Source organism: Lithobates pipiens, unplaced genomic scaffold (genome assembly GCF_037356315.1).
Source record: "Lithobates pipiens isolate NorthernLeopardFrog02 unplaced genomic scaffold, aLitPip1_a1.2 Scaffold_28, whole genome shotgun sequence".
Classification (NCBI taxonomy): Eukaryota; Metazoa; Chordata; class Amphibia; order Anura; family Ranidae; genus Lithobates; species Lithobates pipiens.
The window spans coordinates 35,807,106-35,828,690 of NW_027507789.1; the positions used below are offsets into that span (position 1 = coordinate 35,807,106).

General features: G+C 41.6%; 1 protein-coding gene across 2 annotated transcripts in view; it reads right to left on the reverse strand.

Annotated features, from left to right (window-relative positions):
- The window catches only part of DLGAP4 (DLG associated protein 4), a 342,220-nt gene that overhangs the window by 161,847 nt on the left and 158,788 nt on the right, over positions 1–21,585 (reverse strand). For both annotated transcript variants that reach the window (XR_013263487.1, XM_077459068.1), the window contains exons 4-6: positions 14,865–15,073; positions 12,657–12,771; positions 1,191–1,767 (exon numbers count right to left, since the gene is read on the reverse strand). Coding sequence is in view for 1 of the 2 variants with exons in the window: in XM_077459068.1 (XP_077315194.1) it covers positions 1,191–1,767; positions 12,657–12,771; positions 14,865–15,073 (901 nt within the window). In the remaining variant the exon portion in view is untranslated. The remainder of the gene's footprint in view (positions 1–1,190; positions 1,768–12,656; positions 12,772–14,864; positions 15,074–21,585) is intronic.

The window sequence follows — 21,585 nt, forward strand, 5'->3', positions numbered from 1 at the left end:
CAAACTGAAGCAGGTTACCAGAACTAGTGAACCCCATTTGAAGATTTACTGTCTATTATTTTTCTGGGGGCAACACAATATTTGGGATTTTTTTTTACTTTCAATGATAAAGGTAAACAGGACAAATAGAGGGTGAATCTCCCTAATGGGGGCACAGACAGCAATAAAACCTGAAAGGTGTTCTAATCCATCTCAACTCTTCCCAAAACTTAAATATGTTTCATAATGATTTTTTCCTGACTTATTATGCCTTGTTCTGCACTGTGTCTCTGTGTGGATGTGGCCATCTTGGTAGTGACAGGACTTTGCTTCCTCATGTTAAAGCCTCCAGCATGGAGCACTGTGAGTGGCACAGTCAAGACCTCATGAAATCTCACCCCGAATCAAGCTGGACTAGCAGTAAGACGCAGCAGTGCCTTAGATCTCACACTGAAGTTGTACAACTATGAGGCTGTAGGCACACACATAACAGGAAGGCTGCTGCTATTTTTTAGGAAGGAATGTAAGACAAGGCCAATTTTTTAGGGCATTGCTCACAATTAACATATGTAAACTGTCAAAGTAAGGCCCCTTTCACACCAGCGGAACGATTGGACTCTCTATTGTGCTCTATGGAGTGGCAGGTGCCGACCCACAGATATCCAGTCTAAAAAAAAACTGGATGGGGAGCAGTTTCCCATCCTTCTAGCGAATTAAATCAGATGTCAGTCTGGTATAAACAGACAGAAAGACCATTTACATCGGACTTCCCATAGAGGAGAGCAGGCTGTGTCTGTGTCCGTCCTCCATAAGTGGAGTAGACATGGACCAGCCACCTGCCTGCTCAGCGGGGATCAGTCGACATATTCCCTGCTGAGCAAACAGACTCCTAAGGTAGGCTGTCCCATGTGGAAGGGGCCTAACTTAGCAAATCTTCACTTTTTTTGGGTTCAGTTCCACTTTAACCTTCAGTGAAAATACATGTAGGTTAAAGAAAGATACCTTTGAAATAGTAAATAACACGGCACAGAAGCTGCCGAGAACCTAAATCACCTATGACTCTCATTGTATTCTGGACAAAAAAATAAATAGTTCAGCTATGCTGTCATTTTTAAATCTTCCCACCCATGGTGTATTTGGGATTTATGATCATTTATGAAGGCATTCTGCAATTCAAGAAAAATTGTGAATCACTTCAGGGTTTAACTTACCAATGTGTCTGGGAAGAGTCCGGCTGATGATAGGGAAAGGAGGTGACATGGACTGCAGGGATATGGTGTCGTCATCCTGGGAGCAGCCAGCCTGTATGGCACGGAGGTAGCTGTGACTGCGTGAGCGGAAGAAATTGGGAAGATGAAGGTCAAAAGGCTCAGTTTGGGTTGATTCAGGATCTCCAAATACAGCCTGAACCAGAGGGTAACGCTCTCTCTTATCTTCTATCGTCAGTGGATACTGCACACTCTGCTCCTCAAGGATCTGAGACAGGGGGTACTGTTCTGCTTCCTCCTCAGGTAACTGGCACAAAGGGTACCTTTCCCTTGGCTCCTCGGGCACCTGGCACAATGGATATCGTTCTCTCTCTTCCTCTACAACTGGGCAAAGTTGGAATCTCTCACAAGGCTCCTCCGGAACTTGTGATAATGTGTATCTTTCCATTGGTTCTTCAGGAACTTGACACAAAGGATACCGATCTCTTTGCTCTTCGGTCACCTGGCATAACTGGTACCTTTCCCTCTGGTCATCTGATTCGTCTGTTTGGTACTGTAGGATGCAGCGTGGTTCATTATCCTATAAGGACAGAGATAAAAAAAATGTTTAGTACTTAAGTGTTTCTGTTTCATAATTCTCAATTAATGGTCCTTAAATAGTGTTTAGACCAATGTTCTACCATCTGCATGCTTAGAGAATTCCATTATTTGATTTATAATTTGACCTATCGTAACTGAACTCTACAGAGTTAAAGAATGACCCGAGTCGGAACAAGACCTTTCCTGCATGTCAGGTCACCTTGAGGCGAGGTGACAGATGCACACCGTAGGGATCAGGAGTGCACCGCAAGGTTGTGGACCCTAAGGCTGACTGCTGCGGACGGGAGACAGATCCCACTGGGGTTAGAGCGTAAGATTCCCTGGGGCGCGGAGTCTAAGAGCCAGCAGGTGTTCACCAGAGCCTCTAGTGGTGAGGATGGACTTGGCTGCAACTGGTTCCAGGTTGCGACCCCCAGGGTCCCCCAGCTCGCACCCGCAGTAGGCAACAGGAGGATAGGAATAGTGAGGGATAAAGCCGAGGTCGGGGCCACAAGCAGACAGGAATAGTCAGGGACACGCCAATAGGTCAGGATCACAGGCAAACAGGGATAGTCAAGGACATACCAAAGTCGGTAACGGAACAACAGAAGAGCACACGGCAGGTAACAGGAAGCTAAACACACAAAGGAATACACAATGGTTGATCAGCAGGGTTGGCCTGCAGTGCACAGGTTAATATAGAGTTCTCTGATAGGAGCTAGGGTGGAGTCATGCCAGAGGATGGATTACAAAAGCAGTCAGGTGAGGGTTGGCTGGTCTCTAGAGATGAACACATGGAAACATGTAAGCAGACAAACTCTATTGCATAACCATGACACTGCAGTTCCTAACACAAAAGATGTTTACATTGGGGGGCCAGGAATTTGACACACCCGGAAGTGTTGGCTGTTAAAGATAATCTGAACATGACCTTTCCTACAGTTCCTAGTAAAAAAAGGTGTTTACATTTAAAAATGTAAAATTATCAGATGCCTGGTCCCCTTTGTCCTTTAGTGACAGGAGCCACAGAGTGCAGTTGGAGACCAGGAAGTGTCAACTGCTGAAGAGTCTTCCGCAGTTGTAATATAGTGGGGTTTGGAAAGGCACATGGCAAAAGAAATAAGCATTAAATATTTTGAAACAATTTTTTTGCATGGTGGCACTTTGCTTTAAATGATTTTTTTTTTTTTGGAATAGAGTCACAAAAAAATAAAAAAATAAAAATATATATATTATATATATATATATATATATGTATATATATATATAATATATACACACACACATTAAAGTATTGTGACGCCTGCCTAAGGCCTCGTGCTGCCTAAGGCCTCATGTTGCTGTTAAACTCACGTTTTTGTGCATTTGGGCCTTTATGATTTATGGGCTGTTGTCTGAACGCCCTAAAATCGCATTCAAGAGCAGTTCTTCTGACCACAACAATGACCGCTGAAAAACGAACCCAAAAGCTCATAAACGCTCATAAACTCTAGGCGCATTTAGCACTTCAGCGTTTATTTATTTAAATAGCCAGAATAATTTAAAATTCTGGCCAATGAAATAAATAAACTCCCAACTCTGTTAAACACTGATAAAGTCTGCTAAACTCTTTTGAAAGAATGCAGCTTAGGTGAGTTTAGAACGCTGATTTCCTCCTGTCAGGATAAACAGCGTTTACAAGAAACCACTGTGAATGAGGCCTTACACACACACAAACTGTAATGGTATCCCAGTCTTAGTCTGTAGGGTTCAGTAATGAATTGGCCCACCCTTTGCAGCCATAACAGCTTCAACTCTTCTGGGAAGGCCGTCCACAAGGTTTAGGAGTGTGTCTGTGGGAATGTTTGACCATTCTTCTAGTGCATTTGTGAGGTCAGGCACTGATGTGGCTCGCAGTCTTTGCTCTAATTCATTCCAAAGGTGTTCAATCGGGTTGAGGTCAGCACTCAGGCCAGGCCAGTCAAGCTCCTTCACCCCAAACCCATTCATCCATATCTTTATGGACCTTGCTTTGTGCATGGTGGAGGGGGGATTATAGTGTGGGGTTGTTTTTCAGGGATTGGGCTTGGCCCCTTAGTTCTAGTGAAGGGAACTCTTAAGGTGTCAGCATACCAAGACATTTTGAACAATTTTATGCTCCCAACTTTGTGGGAACAGTTTGGGGATGGCCCCTTCCTGTTCCAACTTGACTGGGTACCAATGCACAAAGCAAGGTTCAAAAAGACATAGATGGGTGAATTTGGGGTGGAGGAACTTGACTGGCCTGCACAGAGTCCTGACCTCAACCCGATAGAACACCTTTGGGATGAATTAGAGCAGAGACTTTTAGCCAGGCCTTCTTGTCCACATCAGTACCTGACCTCACAAATGAGTGTAGCACTAACCCCCAAAGGAGCTGCAGGTTTGATTGGGTTTACCGTTACCTTCTTCATCTCGATTTGTGTCTAGGGGTTCCCGTGATAGATGGCCCAGAAACTTTAGAGACTGACAACAGATCCGCTTAAAGGGATTTTTATTTGCAAAAAACGTAGTTAACAAACAGTCTCTTAGTATAGGATCAGAGGGTTAGGAGGAAAAGTTCAGGTACTCTTAGTGTCAAAGTCAATAATAAAGAACTCTCTTACTTTGACTAAATCCAGAGAATAGCCATTTACAGCTGGATGTTCACAAGGCCTAGCAACCAACAAGGTGCTCAAATCAGGAACAAGTCTCTGCCACAGACGTAGTTGTATAACATGTAGAAATAAGTCACTGCCACAGACGTTGTTGTAGAACATGTAGGAAACTAGAACTTGTAGAACACTTGTGTAATACCTGGATCTTTCAGCCAGTTTGGCGATACCCACGACATTGGATTCACTTAGGTCCCTCAGCCTCACCAGGCTCTTGCTAAGAAGCCAACCTGTACATGGCCTTCTTTGGAAGAGTCCTCCCCTGGATAGCTACGAAGTTGCTGGGCCTCTCCACACGATGGCACCGGACCACCTCGGAATCCTTTCTTTAGTTTCCTTGCCTCGGGCTAGCCAGCCCCGAGACATAAAGTCGGGTGGATCCGCACCCCAGGCCATAGCCTTCCTGGGGGCTGGTCAGGAGGACCAGGACCATGGAGTCAGAACATACTTCTGGACCGGAACCCCCGAACCACGTGACGTCCACATCTTAAGAACCCTCTTCCAGAAAGCACAGCAAGAGTGACACTCCCACTGGGCGGGCCCCCCGAGAGAAAGTAACCTTAAAGCACCCAACCAGGCTGAACACCCTATAGTCCAGTCAGACTGATGCTGAGGTCAGAATTTGGAATAATTATACCCAAACCAAACTGCAGTTCAGGTGTAACCTTCAATTTCAAAAACATAGCGCGTGCTCTTCAGGAGCCGGCACTACATGAGTTTCTAGAAGAATGGTAAAACATTCCAATAAACACACTAAATCTTTTGGACAGCCTTCCTAGAAGAGTAGAAGCTGTTATAGCTGCAAAGGGTGGGCCAAAACAGTATTGAACCCTATGAACTAAGACTACCCTGTTTCCCCAAAAATAAGATAAGGCGTGATTGTCAGTGTTGGCTGCAATATAAGCCCCTTTTCCCCATTTTCGGGGAAACAGGGTAGAGCTTATTTGATGGGTAGAGCTTATATTGCAGCCATTACCGACAAGCACGATAGGTCTTATTTTCGGGGAAACGGTAGGATACTTTTGGTAATATAGTGTATATATGATCTAAGATCCAGGTAGGGACTCATAAAATATAGTTGGCAAGATTTTGCAATTGGTTTGTGATGTGTGTCACCAGCTTAACTCCTACTATGCACTGGTTGACACTAAAGCAAAGCGAAGACAGCAACCACCAAAACCTGTAGTTTATCTGTGCAGAATCTGGATGGTACTGTCCTTGCAGTGGACATATAGCAGCAATGGAAATTGGCAAGATGAACATTTAGGCCTTTCAGGTCTATGGCTCAGATCCCAGTTCCAAACCCTGTGATCACTGTTCCTACAGTCCTTTTTTAAATTCAAAGTGTCTGAAGAAAGAATTTTCTTGTCCTGCAATCAGATTGTCTTATCACGCTGAGAGAATGAAAAAGAGAATCTACTTTGTCAAATAAACTCACTTCAAATGGCTAGTTCATCTACTGTCTCCATTTATGGATAGAAATTAGGGAATTTATAAAATTATAAAAAATGTATTTTGGATCAATGTAGCCAATGCCACTTACAACCACAGTACCAATGCTCTTGGAGATGATATTTGTTTCAGTTGAGTAAGACCCCCATACACGCTTTTAGAATTTATGCAAATTTGTGCCTTCGGATTTACTGAAAAACAATAATATGAGGTCAAACCTTAAAGCCCCGTATACACGATCGGACTTTCCGATGGGAAATGTTGGCTGTCAGGCTGTCGGCGGAAAATACGACCGTGTGTACACTCCATCGGACAATTGTTGTCAGACTTTCCGCCAACAAATGTTGGCTAGCATGTTTTCAAATTTTCCGCTAACAAATATGTGTTGTCGAATTTTCCGATCGTGTGTACACAAATCCGTCTGACAAAAGTCCAGAGTACAAACACGCATGCTCAGAAGCAAGGACGAGCCAGAAGCAGTCGGTCTTGTAAAGTAGCGTTCATAATGGAGAATTAACATTCGTAACGCAGCAAATTATGAAATCTCCAAATGCAGCGCACAATTCTCTTCTTCTTTAATGGGATAAATAATGAAGCTGCTTTGCTGGTGATACTGATGGAGTTTTTGCAAACAAATTTTCAAAGTTTTTTTTTTCTAGTGATATCAAGAATAATATTATTATGTTTTTTGTCTTTTATTTGTGCAAGTTACCACAACACCATTATCCTGTAGTTTATAGGATCAAAGATACAACTATGTTGGTGTCTCTTGTCAATTTTACATTATATTTTTTTAAATGTAACTGCCTACTCCCAAACTGTCATTTGAAGTAAAACACACAGCCAAGTATTATTCTACACAATTGTTTAATTGTGCATTAAAAAATAAATAAATTAGTCATGCTATCTGCAAATAGAACGTAACCAAAAAGTGCATTCTATGCATCCAAAAATATAGAAAATATACCAAATCAAATCATTATTATTCAACCAAAAAAATGATGTCAAAGCAATAACTCCAAGACCAAAAATAAATAACACGTTATCTCCTCCGATTCCGCAACATGTCTGGTTGATGAACGACCATTCAGAAATTAGTGAAGGAGCCCAAAGTGTGGCACTAAAGATCTGAGAAAACCACGTAGTATGTCTAGTACGTCACTATGTTCGGAATTGTTGGCCAACATTTGTGTGATCGTGAGTATGCAAGACAAGTTTGAGCCAACACACTTCGGACAAAATCCCACAGTTTTGTTGTCGGAAATGCCCTGTACACACGGTTGGACTTTCTGACGGAAAATGTGCGATCGGATTGTGTTGTCGGAAATTCCGACATACGAAATTTGAGATCTAGATCTAAAATTTTCAGACAACAAAATCCGATCGCTTAAATTCCGATCGTGTGTAGACAATTCCGATGTACAAAGTGCCACGCATGCTCAGAATAAATTATGAGACGAAAGCTATTGGCTACTGGTCTCTTTATAGTCCCGTCGTACGTGTTGTACGTCACCTCGTTCTGAACAACCGGATTTTCTGACAATTTTGTGCGACCGTGTGTATGCAAGACAAGTTTGGGCCAAAATCCCTTGGAAAAAAATCTGACGGATTTTGTCGTCGTAATGTCTGACCGTGTGTACAGGGCATTAGAGTTTCAATTTGTATGCAATCGGGCAGGCCCTTGCACTACATGATTTTGGTAAATCTGAAGACAAAAATCTGCAGAAAATCTAATAGTGTGTATGGGGCCATAGATTTTGCTCCTCAAACTGGCTGTGCTTAGCCTTATATAAGGCAAATGTACCCTGTAAAAACATAAAATATGCATGTCGCCATTGTTTACTCAGTGGCCATAAAGGAAGATATATTCAAGTCTAGATAAGTCCAGAAGCAAGGGAAAAGGAATTATTACTAGGCCTCAGGTTACACAGAATTTAGCAACACACCAAATCTTAAAGTGCATTTGTGCCCTGACTATGAACTTTAAATTATGTACAAATTCTAAACAAGCTGTAAAAGAGCTTTTTAACCGCTTGTGTCCACTGTCATTATCCTGCGTCAGATTGGCATGGCCGCGTCAAACACCGTAGGTGTACGTTGGCCGCTTTAAGAGCAATAGGGGGCGCGCTCACCAGTGGCACAATGCCAGAGCCGATGGGCGTTGCTGGCCACCCGCGATCGCTTCGCAGAGAGCCAGAACGGGGATTTGTGAATGTAAACAAACAGATCCCCATTCTGACAGGGGAGTAGAGAGAGATCTGCTGTTCCTAGTGATCAGGGACAGCAATATCTCTCCACCTCCAGTCAGTCCTCTCTCCCCACAGTTATAAACACCTCCCTAGGGAACACTTAAACCCTTGATCGCCCCCTAGTGTTAACCCCTTCCCTCCCAGTGTGACATTTACACAATAATCAGTGGCTATTTTTTAGCTCTGATCGCTGTATAAATGTCCCTGGTCCCAAAAAAAGTGTCAAAAGTGTCCATTCTGTCTGCCGCAAATCGCAGTTCAGCTAAAAATTGCAGATCGCCGCCATTACTAGCAATAAATAAATAAAAAGGGCATAAATCTATCCAGTATTTTGTATACACTAGAACTTTTGTGCAAACCAATCTATATAAACTTATTGTAGTAGAATACATATTGGCCTAAACTGATGAAGAATTTTTTTGGGGGATTTATTATAGCAGTGGTCATTAACCCCGTCCTCAGGGCCCCCTAACAAGCCAGGCTTTATGTATTGACTTGGGGAGATGCAGACTAGAATACTGCAATCACTGAGCAGCAAATGATATCACCTGTGATGTATTTCAGTTATCTCTCAAACCTGGCCTGTTAGTGGTCCCTGAGGACAGGGTTGATGACCACTGTATTATAGCAAAAAGTAAAAACCGCAGAGGTGATCAAATACCACCAAAAGAAAGCTCTATTTGTGGAAAAAAAAGGACATAAATTTTGTTTGGGTACAACGTCTCACGACGTCACGCAATTGTCGGGTAAACCGACGCAATGCTGTATTGCAAAAAATGGCCTTGTCATTAAGGGGGCAAATCCTTTCAGTTCTTAAGTGGTTAAACAAACCATGGCTGACCTCTCCAGCTGCACCAGCTGTGTGTTTACATTTAAGGGCTGTAAGATTGATTAATAGGAAGAGGGCTCTTAATTTGTTAAAATTAGAAGGTTTATTTCTCCACAACAAAACATCCTAAAAAGAAAAGAGTCTCTCTGCCCTCTAAAATTCAGGCACAACGAACCTTGGATATAGGAATAAAGATGGCAATAAAAGAGTATGTGATTATGATGGGGAAGCTCCAAGGCCAGTACTTCTAGGGGGTTCCAGTGCCAGTGGGATGGATTGGGATGGTGATCTGTAGCCTAATGGAAGTCAATGCAGGATGTGTCTTAAAGATGGATCCAAGTGGAGATGGATGGATGGATGGATCAAAGCTCAGATTGTGGTGCAGCAGGGCTCATCAGGTCTGGGAAGATCCTCAATGACATGTGGAAGATATAAAGATGGTCAAAGCAAAAACATCAATACGAGCATGTAGTCATTTATTAAAAACATAAAAGCACTTACATGTGAATTTATGAAATCCTGCTTGGGCTGGGGAGAGGTAGAGGAGTTGTGAGCAGCTTAGCCAGCTAGCCAGCAAAAACAGCTGCCATGTACAGAATTCTGAAAACTGCCAGAGAAGGTTGGAAATGACAGTGGCGTCTGTGGGCTTCCTAAACCGAAGCAGCAAGCATCGAGGGTATGGGGGGGACATGTACAATGTGTTTCAGAGGCCTCCTTTTTCAAGTATGGCCAATCATGGTTGGTGCAAGGTTTTCTTTTATATCAGCAACTGGAAGCCAGTAATACAGACGGGAGATGGAATTAAGAGTGACAGGTTTCATAGTTTCATAGTTAGTAAGGTTGAATAAAGACACCAGTCCATCCAGTTCAACCTGAGTGAGTGTAAAAGGTTTAAAAGAGCCAATCAGATGATGGGGGTAGGATCAGTGCATGTCAGTTAACGACAGAGGGAATACAAAACGGGGACAATTCATACAAGGATCGACAGATCATATACATTGTCTACATGGGCTACACCACTCCTACAGCTTGAGCTAGATTTGGCGAGCATAAAAGACTTATCGAAAGTGGTGACGTAGAGCAGAGTGCACCAAGATACCCTTAAACATAATAAATCCACGAAAGACCTTCGGATATGGGTCATAGAGTCCATCCCTCCTTCTTCCTTTTTCAGAGAAAGATTTCAAACATGAAACATTTCGGATTTTTACATTAAGCACCCTTGCTCCAAAAGGTTTAAATGAAGATTTGGAAGTTCATATGATTATATAGTTTGACAGTTTCCTGAATCTCATTCTAGAGGGCCACTTTGTCATATTACCCAATGGATGGATATCTTAACTCTACCCTATATATTTAATACAACATATATGTATATGATCAAGGCAAAATTACCGGGGTATGTAAACTTTTGATCAGGGTAATTTTGGGTAGTTTCTATTGTGATTATGATTTAAAAAGAGTAAACACAGTTGATTGAAAAATAAATGGCTTCAGCCAAACATGAGTGAAAGAAACGTTTTTGTGTTATCATTCATATTCTCTGAAAAATGGCCAAGAAATCTTAAATTCTGCCAGGGTATATAAACTTATGAGCACAACTGTATATATACAGAATATGTATATATATATATATATATATATATATATAGATATATCTATATAGAAATACATATATCTATATCGATATCTAGATATCTATAGATATATGTATATAATTTTTCTTTCTTTCTGCATTTTTCTTATTGACATATATTGTATATATATATATATATATATATATATCATATACTTTTTAATGCATTTATATAATTTTTTTTCTAAAGTCAGAAGATTTTCTATGCATTAAGATAAAAAAAACCTTCTGTGTGCAGCAGCCCTCCTAATACTTACCTGAGCCTCATCGCGATCCAGCAATGTTGCACAAGAGTCTCGTCTGCCTTTCCCTCCTCATTGCCTGAGAAAGCATTCAAAGTCAATCAAACGTCGTGAGCCAATAAGGAGAGAGGGGGGGTTGGGCCAAGCTGCGGCTCCATGTCTGAATAGCTTGGCTCAGGTGCCCCCATAGCAAGCTGCTTCCTGTGAGAGCGCACACGGCAGGAGGGAGGGGCCAGGAGCGCCGGCGAGGGACCAGAGAAGAGGAGAATCTGGGCTGCTCTGTGCAAAACCATTGCACGGAGCAGGTAAGTATACCTTGTTTGTTATTTTTAAAGGAAAAAAAAATCGATTTTAGTATGACTTTAATTATTTCTTTATTGTTTTGATTTCAATAAAAAAAAATGTTACTGCTTTTTTTGGTCAAATGTATTTGTTTTAGGATTTTGCAGTTCAGTGTGCTGTCCTGTATCCCATTTTGTCCTCTGCCCATATGCATTTTTTCTTAGCATCCTTTAAAATGTATTTGCCTTTACGATGTATGTATATCTGTAACCCGCGGGAATTGCTCACATTTTTTCCCATCTGATCTTTGCACTAATGCCCCCCCTGTAGATGTTTTTTTAGTATCATATGTTTGGCAGTTTCCACCATATGTAACATTAGTTAAAATATCTTTCTTTTATATTGGCTTAGGCTCTTCTCAGATATATTGATACTTTGTTTTGGTATTATTGTACTCGTTGCACCTCCTGTCATTGAGTTTACAACATTAGAATCCTCTTGTTACTTTTGTTTGTTCCGTGACTTTTGTTCTTGCCTATATTTATTTTCTTCCTCTATGATATATATGATTTGCCGATTGTTGTAGGAATTGTCCACCTTTGTATTCTCTCTGTTTTTAACTGACATGCAGTGACCCTGCTCCAGATAATTGGCTCTTTTAAATCAGTCAGACTTAATTCCATCTCCTACCTGTATTACCAGCTTCCAGCCGAAGTTATAAAAGACAACCCTGCACCATGATTGGGCATACTTGACAAAGAGCACGGGGCCTCTGAAACCCATTGTACACCACCACCCCCCCACCACCACCACCACATCCTCGATGCTTGCTGCTTTGGTCTAGGAAGCCGCTGTCATTTCCAACCCTCTCTGGCGGTTATGGAATTCCATGCATGACAGCTGTTTTTGCCGACTATCCTGCTGCGCTGCTCACAACTCTCCTACCTCTCCCCAGCCCAAGCAGTACTATGAGTTTTCACATGTAAGTGCTTTTGTGTTTTTTAATGAATGACTACATGCTTGTATTGATGTTTGCGATGTGGCCACCTTTATAATTTCTCCACAATACCTATAGCTACAGAGGTGAGTGAGTGCTTGTTTTAAAGTGCCAACTAAAGAGACTTCCCATTGCAGTCTCTCCAATGGGGACACAGACTACAAATAAAAATATATCTCTTGCAGAAATTTTATTGGCCCTCTGTTGAGATTTGCCCTCTCTGTCTGTCCTGGGGATAGAGAATAAATAGGAAATCAAAAATGTTAGAGCTGTCACTAGAACATGAGATGGCAAATATTTCTATGTGGATAGCTGTTTTTTGTTGACATTTATTTTAGAGGGGATTTCCTCTTACTTCCTGTTGTATTTCCAGGAGAGGGAAGGGAAATATCACTAATAGGACACAGATATATTTTAGCCTTCTAATACTCTATCCAAAACCGAAAAAAAATATAGCTTTAGATTTAGATACACTTTGATACACTATACTATATACTATGATACAAATTCATTAATATCTCACTCTCTCACCTGGCAAATGCTGCTCTCTTCTGTTACACTCTCCGTTAGCTGATTGTAATCTTCTTCCCAACTGGAGAACTTTGGGGGGGACAGGATATCCATGGAGTCCATACGGTCCAGACTCCTGGGAAAACATCCCAACATAGTGAAGATAAAAAAAAGCCAGTATACAGTATATAAATATAGCAATATTATATAAGGTAATAGGAAACCTCAGACTTACAAATATGTAATATGGATATTCCTAGGGTACCATAGAATAAAAGTGTATAACCTGTGGGTCAAGGTCCGAAGCTGGGTTTCTTGTATATTGGCCACTTGTACTGCAGTGCCTTCATAGCTAAAGCATTTTCTCACTGATCAATTCTATAATGTATATCTCAAGGTTGATAGTCTTTAGGGAAAAACAATGGACAAACAAAGACATATGGCCCCCCCATGAAGTCAAACCCAAGTTCATCAGAATCTGAAATAGAGTCTTGGGAATAGACTTGGGAACCTTTTCTCTGCATTTCAGCTGTTTTGGTACTTACCAAATGTTTAGGATTTCCAGTACCTTCAGGATTTCCGGAATGGCCAGTGTATCTGTTCAGCAAGCGTCAGCACACGTTGCTTTGTGTCAACGTTCATAGCGAGGCTAGAGTTTAGGAGCTGCTGCGGTTAGGTGAGGTTAAACCTCCTGAACGTGGAAAAATTGTGTTCAGGATAGGAACGTTTTGACCGCCAGCCATGGGAAACTGCAAAACTATTACCACAGTACATTACAGCCTAATGTGCATGAAGCCTTAAGCTGCCTGCCTGTTGCTGACCCCAGTTTGGATCTGACTACTCTTTTGCCTGCTGCCTGCCTCAGCCCATGCCTGGACCTGTTTACTCTCTTGTCTGCTGCCAGCCTTGACCCTTGTCTCAATCTGACTACTTTCTTGCTTGCTGCCTACCGTAACCCTTGCCTGGACCTGACCATTCTCTTGTCTGCCACCTGCCTTGACCTCCGCTTTGATCTGACTACTCTCCTGTCTGCAGCTTCTCCATTCCAGCCACCCCCTCGGTTGAATGATCCTGAGCGCCACAACTTGGTAGCAGGTTGCAGAAAAAAACTAGGGCCAATATGGATCTAGCACCTTTCCACATTTGGGAGCTGTCACTTAGACTTTATGCCTTAAGAAAGCCCACCAGGGGGCATCATAACACCGGTACTGAAAGAAGCCACAAGTGATTTCCGCACACCAGTAAAACTATACTCAAAGGCGTGACTGGGAGAGAGATTTTGGTGTGGGAGTGTGTGCTCAGGTAGGTTAAAGTTGGACCTCAGTGCTGTGGGTGATATCATTATTAACACAGCCAGACACTGCCCACCAATGCTGAGAAGGAGGATGTGGCAGTTTATTGTTACAGACTAGCACTGACAGTGTTGGTGTTTAACGTTACTACTAGTGACCACCAATGAAGAAGGGGATTACTGCATCCACTTATACCAGCACAGGGGGATATTATTTCCTACAATGACACTAATGCTGGAGGTTACTATTACTGCCAATAACACCAATGCTGGGGTTCATTTACTCCCACACTACAAGCCATACACCATGGAGCAACGCTTTATTCACCGTGTCTCCAGGTCTACAGCTATGCACACCGCATTTTATTTCTTGATGCGTTCCAATCTCCCATGTCATTAACTATGCAGGAGATTGGCTCTTTTAAACTTTCTAAACTCCCGATGTTGGACAGATTGATATGCTCAGTTCATTATCTCCAAATGAAGCTACAACCATGCATACATCTGCTGCTGCTATCCACCCTCCTTCAGCTATTGCTGCTCCTATCTCAGCATGCATGATTTCAATTCATAATTATCATTGAAAATGATTTGGATGTATGGGTTAAAACATGGGTACCAGCTATGCAAAATACAGTATGTCATCGAAAGAGGTTCATATATCATCCCATACACAGATCCTAAAATATAGGGGTTTTTTTTGTTTGTTTTTTGGCACAGCCAAAATCAAAAATAAATAGCTCTTCCCTTTGCATATCAATAACCATGTTACATTACTACTGTAATTTCCTTTGCTTGGACAGCTCTGTACTTCTACATGTCTGCCACAGGGTGGTGCTAATTATTCAAGTAAACCTGCATCTATGACCCATTAGCCTACTACACTATACCTTAGGGATCCAAATATTTGAAGTCATGGTATTGGTGGTTTTGGTTACCTCTGCGTGGTGCTCTCGCTCAGTGACTGCTGTGTGGCCTTGAGGTAGCTCTGCCTCCTAGCTGCAGTTTTTGGGGATGGTTGTGGGCTTCCTTCTGAGTCCTCGCTGTCCGCATCCCCCATAGCTTTAATGTAGCTTCCACTGCGCATTCGCCGGCATGGGATGTCTTCACCCTTCATTGGGCCCCCAGCCCACTCCCCGCTTGGTACCTGTAAAGGACATATATGGTTAAAATACACATGGAACAATCAGCAACTAAACTGTGAACTAAAACAGGATCTGAGTTATACAAATTCCTGAATAGGACAAGTGGCAAATATAAAATACAGATAAGTGTGGTTCTGTAATCAATGAATGCATTTTTTTAGGCACACGCAGTAAAAGTACCAGAATTTGGCCTGGTAACAGCCTCTTGCGGTCCCTGTACAGCAGGGCTGGAGTGTGCGAGGAAAAAGCAGCACAAGGAGCCAATCAGTTCATATGCAGAAGCATGCTGATAGGAGGAAGAACCAGAGTGACAGAGAGATGAGCTCATCACTGTGCTGCTTCTTTCATTACTTAGCCACAGACTGACTCAGGTACAGGACAACCTGGGCTCAGAGGAAGTGGGTTGAATGATGTTGTCTATCAGACTGAGGACATCCAGCAACAGAAATAAAAGAACTGTAGGCAAAATTTCTAGACTGAAGCTGAATATTGTGTCGAAAGCTGGTATTGTCATGTTTATTCTTTCAGGTCCTTCACACACGCTAGCCTTATGAAGAGTGATCCGCGTTCGGAATGCTTTTCAGAGGGCATTTGAAAGATAGTGAGAAGGCGCCTCCTCACTGCCTGATTTAACCCTGTAAATGCTCCACCACTATGCTGTAATCACATGCATTGCATGCAGTTGCGTGGCGATTGCAGCAAGGCCCCATAGGACTTGCCTTGGTCACATTCGGTAATGCAGCCAAATGCAACAGGCTGTATCATTTTTACCACGGCACGTGTACAGCCATGAGTGTCTGGATGTCAGTGTTGGTGGTTTGTGGGGGATTGGGGGGTTAGCGTTTGGCGGGGGGCAGAAAAAACAAGGTTCAACCTGGTTTTTACAGCCCCCTGGCTGCTTGTGTAGCTATTAATGGGATAGTATTTTTTTTTCTTGTTAGTTTTGGCTGCTGTAAACGCACAACAGCTGGAACCTGAATGGTTTGTAACACGTAATTTTCCTTTCTCACTGTTCTTTTTCAATGGAAGTGCAAGGAGCTAAACTAATGTGGAAAGTGCAGTAACAAGCCAGTTTTTAGATTACTGAAAGTGGTTGTAAACCTCAGACATGAAATATGAACAAAGCATATCCCTCTATAATGTGAACCTGTCTTAATCCAAAGTACCTAGGCCCCTTTCACAAGGTGCCTCCATGTAATGGATTCCGCTTGCTCAGCGGGGAATCGCTCTGCTGATCCCCGCTGAGCAGGAGGATGACAGGTCCTGTGCTCTCTGCACACAGTCCCGCTCTCCTTTATGGGGAAATCGGATGGAAACTAACCGTTTTCATCCCATCCGCCAGTTAGATGGAAAATTGGACCACCATCCATCTGTTTTTTTGTGGCAGGATTGGATTGGATAGCAGCGAATATCAGCTGACATCTGCCGCTCCATAGGGGAGACTGCAAGGTCCAATCAGGGCCCTAATGCCGCGTACACACGACCGGATATTCCGGCAGAAAAGATCCACCGGTCTTCCCGGCAGACTTTCAACAGAGTTACGACGGACTTCCGAACTAACGGTCTTGCCCACACATGAACGGACTAAAGTCCGTTAGTTTTGAACGTGATGACGTACAACGGGACTAGAAAAGAAAGTTCAGTAGCCAGTAGCCAATAGCTGCCCTTGCGTTGTATTTGGTCCGTCGGACCAGCATACACACAAACAGATTTACCGATAGAAATTGAGTCCGTCGGACAGATTTGAAACATGTTCTATTTCTAGGTCCGTCAGAATATTTTAAAGAAAAACAATCAGATTATCCTCCCACACGATCGGACTATCCAACGGAATGATTCTGTCGGACCTATTCTGCTGGAAAGTCTGGTCGCGTGTATGCGGCATTAGTGTCATTTCTGTCTGCTGCCCTTTTCCTCTGCTAGCCGCATGAGTCACTTCTGACAAGTTTTTATGACACCTAGAGAAAAAAGGTGACAGGGCGGGATCTTCAGCACACAGCTTTTGATTGACAGCCTCAACTCTGTTCCTGTGTACTGTGTGAAGTGGGGTGTGTCCCTTCCCTCCAATCAGCTCTCCAGAGCTTTCCTATAATTTCAGCTCTCTGCCCCCTTTTTTCTGACTGCTCAGACAAGCTGCATAAATTCTGGACTGTAGAAAAGAGAAGAATGCTAATAAACATGTACAGCTTATGTAGGTGGATTTGTTTAATCTCTGTGTATCATCTGAGGCCAATCACTTCACTGGGTTTATGTTAGGGCTTACAGCCACTTTAAGTCAGATTACTGAAAAACGTATTCTAATCTGCGTCTTTTAAGTATAAATTTAACTGGTTGACGAGAGATCAAAATTCACTATCGCATCCCATTTAAACAGCTAAATGAAGGAAGAAAGGGCAAGCAGGACTTTTAAGGTACCAAGAAGTAGAATAATCAATCAATTTAGAAAAATATACATTTTATTTAAACAATTCTTTAAAATCGCAATAAACATTTGCAAGAATCACGTATTATTTCTGATCAACAATTCTAATTTTCAAGCATAATTATTTGCAATTGTTGTTTCTCTTATAATATATATTACTTCATGCAACACTTTCAAAAAAACTCCTGAAGAAGTTCCTCTGAGCGAAACATGTAGAGTAAGAAGTGTTTTACTTGTCAAAAGAAATAATACGTGATTCTTGCAAATGTTTATTGCAATTTTAAAGAATTGTTTAACCATGTGCTGGCAAACTAACATACCTGTGCATGGCCCTTTAAGAGACGGCCAGCGCACGCCTGCGGCAAGCTCCGTGAGTCAGGTCGTGGGTCCCACAGACTCGATCGCTGCGGGGATGCCCACGATCGCCTCACGGAGAGGAAGAACGGGGAGATGCTAAAGTAAACAACCATCTCCCCGTGCTGTGATCGGGAGCAGAGATCAGTGGCGTGTCACACGTAGCCACGCCCCCCCCACACAGTTAGAAACACTCCCCAGGGCACACTTAACCCATACATTACCCCCTAGTGGTTAACCCCTTCACTGCCAGTGTCATTTACACAGGAATCAGTGCATTTGTATAGCACTGATTGCTGTATAAATGACAATGGTCCCAAAAATGTGTCAAAAATGTCCAATGTGTCCGCCATAATGTCGCAGTCATGATAAAAATCGCTGCTCGCTGCCATTACTAGTAAAAAAAAAAAAAAATTAATAAAATTAATAAAAATGCCATAAAACTATCCCCTATTTACCAAAAATATGTAGAAGAATACGTATCGGCCTAAACTGAGGAAAAAAAACGTTTTTTTTTGTATATTTTTGGGGGATATTTATTATAGCAAAAAGTAAAAAATAATGTGTTTTTTTTTTCAAAATTGTCGTTCTTTTTTTGTTTATAGCGCAAAAAATAACCGCAGAGGTGATCAAAGACCACCAAAAGAAAGCTCTATTTATGGTAAAAAAAGGATATCAATTTTGTTTGGGAGCCACATCGCATGACCGCGCAATTGTCAGTTAAAGCGACACAGTGCTGAATCGCAAAAAGTGCTCTGGTCAGGAAGGGGGTAAATCCTTCTGGGGCTGAAGTGGTTAAATAAAAATTAGGTTTTTCTAAATTGATTGATTGTTCTACTTTTTGGTCCCGCCTGCCCTTTCTTCCTTCATTTTGAAGGCTTCTTTTAAGTGTCACTAAATGCTGGTTTAAAAAAAAAGACCACCAAGGCAAATACACTTTGCACTGCAAGTGCACTTGGAAGTGCAGTCGCTCTCAATCTAAGGGGTAGATCTGAAATATAAATAAAATAAATTTGATAACAATCAAAAAAATCAATTTAAATAAAAAAAAAAAATTATCTGATTTCTTTTTTTTTTAAACAATCATTGATTTTTATCCACCCTGTGTAAGACCCAAGGTTTCCTAGCAGAACATTGCGCAAAGCATCACACTGCTTCCATTTGCCTTTTTCCCCATGCTAAATCCTGGTGCCATCTCTTTTCCAGGAAAGCAAACGTACACCAGACCATCCAGACCAGGGCAAATTCTTACATTGCTCCATCTTCCAGTTCTGATGCTCACGTGCAAATTGTAGTTGCTTTTGGCTGTGGATACGGGTCAGCATGGGCACCCTGATCGGTCTGACAGCCCCATACACAACAAACTGCAATGCTCATTTTTTTCTGCTTTCAACACATCAGCTTCGCGGACAACATGTTTACTATTTTAAATTATAGAGACAGAATATCAACCAAAAATCCAGATAAAAAAAACACATGAAACAAATGTAAAAAGTTGAGTTGCAGTTCAGTGAGTAAAATAATTATTTGATTCTGGCTCCCACAGACTAGAGCAGTGATGGCAAACCTTGGCAACCCAGATGTTTTGGAATTACATTTCCCATGATGCTCAACTACACTGCAGAATGCATGAGCATCATGGGAGATGTAGTTCCAAAACAAATGGGGTGCCAAGGTTCGCCATCACTGGGCTAGGGTATATGTGTTCATGTGGTACACAGATTAGTCCTCTTAATTTAAGACCTAACAACAACGCATTATGTGTATAAAAGACACCTGTCCACAGAGTCTTTCTTCCATTCAAACCTCAACATCAGGCGCAAGACCAAAGAGCTGTCAAAGGACATCAGGGACAGTATTGTAGACCTGCCAAGGCTGAAATAGGCTATAAGACCATCAACAAGAAGCTTGGTGAGAAGAAGACAACTGCTGGAGTGATTATTCGCAAATGGAGGAAATACAAAATAACCAATTGCCCTCGGTCTGGACCTCCATGCAAGATTTTGCCTCATGGGGTAAAGATGATCATGAGAAAAGTGAGGGATCAACCCAGAACTAGACGGGAGGAGCTTGTGAATGATCTCAAGACAGTTGGGACCACAGTCATCATATAAACCATTTGTAACACAATATGCTGCTATGAATTGAAATCCTGCAGCGCCGGCAAGGACCCCCTCCTCAAGAAGGCACATATACAGGCCCCTCTGAAGTTTGCCAATGAACATCTAAATGATTCAGAGAAGGATTGGGAGAAACATGCTGCCTAGGCAACAAAGAAGTGGCTCAAGAAGAAGCAAATGAAGGTCATGGAGTGGCCTAGCCAGTCTCCAGACCTTAATCCTATATACATTTATGGAGGGAGCTGAAACTTCGAGTTGCCAAGCCACAGCCAAGAAACCTTAACGATCTAGAGAAGATCTGAGAAGAGTGGACCAAAATCTCTCCTGAGATGTGTGCAAACCTGGTAACCCAGTGGTCATCAACCCTGTCCTCAGGGCCCACTAACAGGGCAAGTTTTATGTATTACCTTGGGGGAGATGCAGACTAGAATACTGCAATCACCGAGCAGCAAATGATATCACCTGTGATGTGTTTCAGTTATCTTGCAAACTTGGCTTGTTAGTGGGTCCTGAGGACAGAGTTGATGACCACTGTGGTAACCAACTACACTAACGTCTTACCTCTGTGCTTGCCAGCAAGGGTTTCCCCACCAAGTACTAACTCATGTTTTGCTTGGGAATCAAATACTTATTTTACACACCGAACTGCAACTCAATTTATTACATTTGTATCATGTGTTGTTTCTGGATTTTAAAATACACCTATGATTATTTTCCCCACTGTATGTGTGTGTCTATATATATATATATATATATATATATCTATATCTATATATCTCTATCTATCTATCTATCTATCTATCTATCTATCTATCTATCTATCTATCTATATATATATATATATATATATATATATATATATATATTGATACATCTATCTATCTATCTATCTATATATATATATATATATATATATATATATATATATATATATAAATATATATATATATATATATATATATATATAAGATATATACACATTGTATACTGTATATATATTTTCCCCCCAAATATTTCAGTACATAATTTTACCAAAATATTTAAATTAGCAAAACTCAGCAAACACATATACATGTTCCAACCTCCCTAATATAATGAAAACAACACCAGCAGGCATATGCACATTTATATATAATCTAAGTTCATCAACCATTTATAGCGCAACACTGGATTTATTCTTTGAATAAATTAATTTATGAATCACCACTATCTTAAAAGGGATCTGCCATAAAAAAAGATCCAGCTACCATAGTGATTTTGTCTTTAAAGGCATACACTCTGGAGCTGTCAACCCGATTCTTGTTTTGCTATTTAGCGAGCCACTAGTTCAGAAAAAGCATGTGGCCTTTGAAGTCTCAATTCCCGACCTCCGTACTTGTTCTAGGTCAGCAGCTTGATGTGTAGTGAAGGAAAGATGAACATAACAACCACAATGCTTGTTAAAAAAAAAAAAAGCCAGACAGTGGCAGCTGCCAAATTTCCTTATTGTCAGACTCCTTTCCTTTTACAGTTGGGCACAAAAACTCTCATTTGAAATTTTCCCTCAATAGTCAAATAATAGAACTCTAAATTACTGTGCACCAAATACACACCACCTAACCTATGGGAAAAGCAGAGC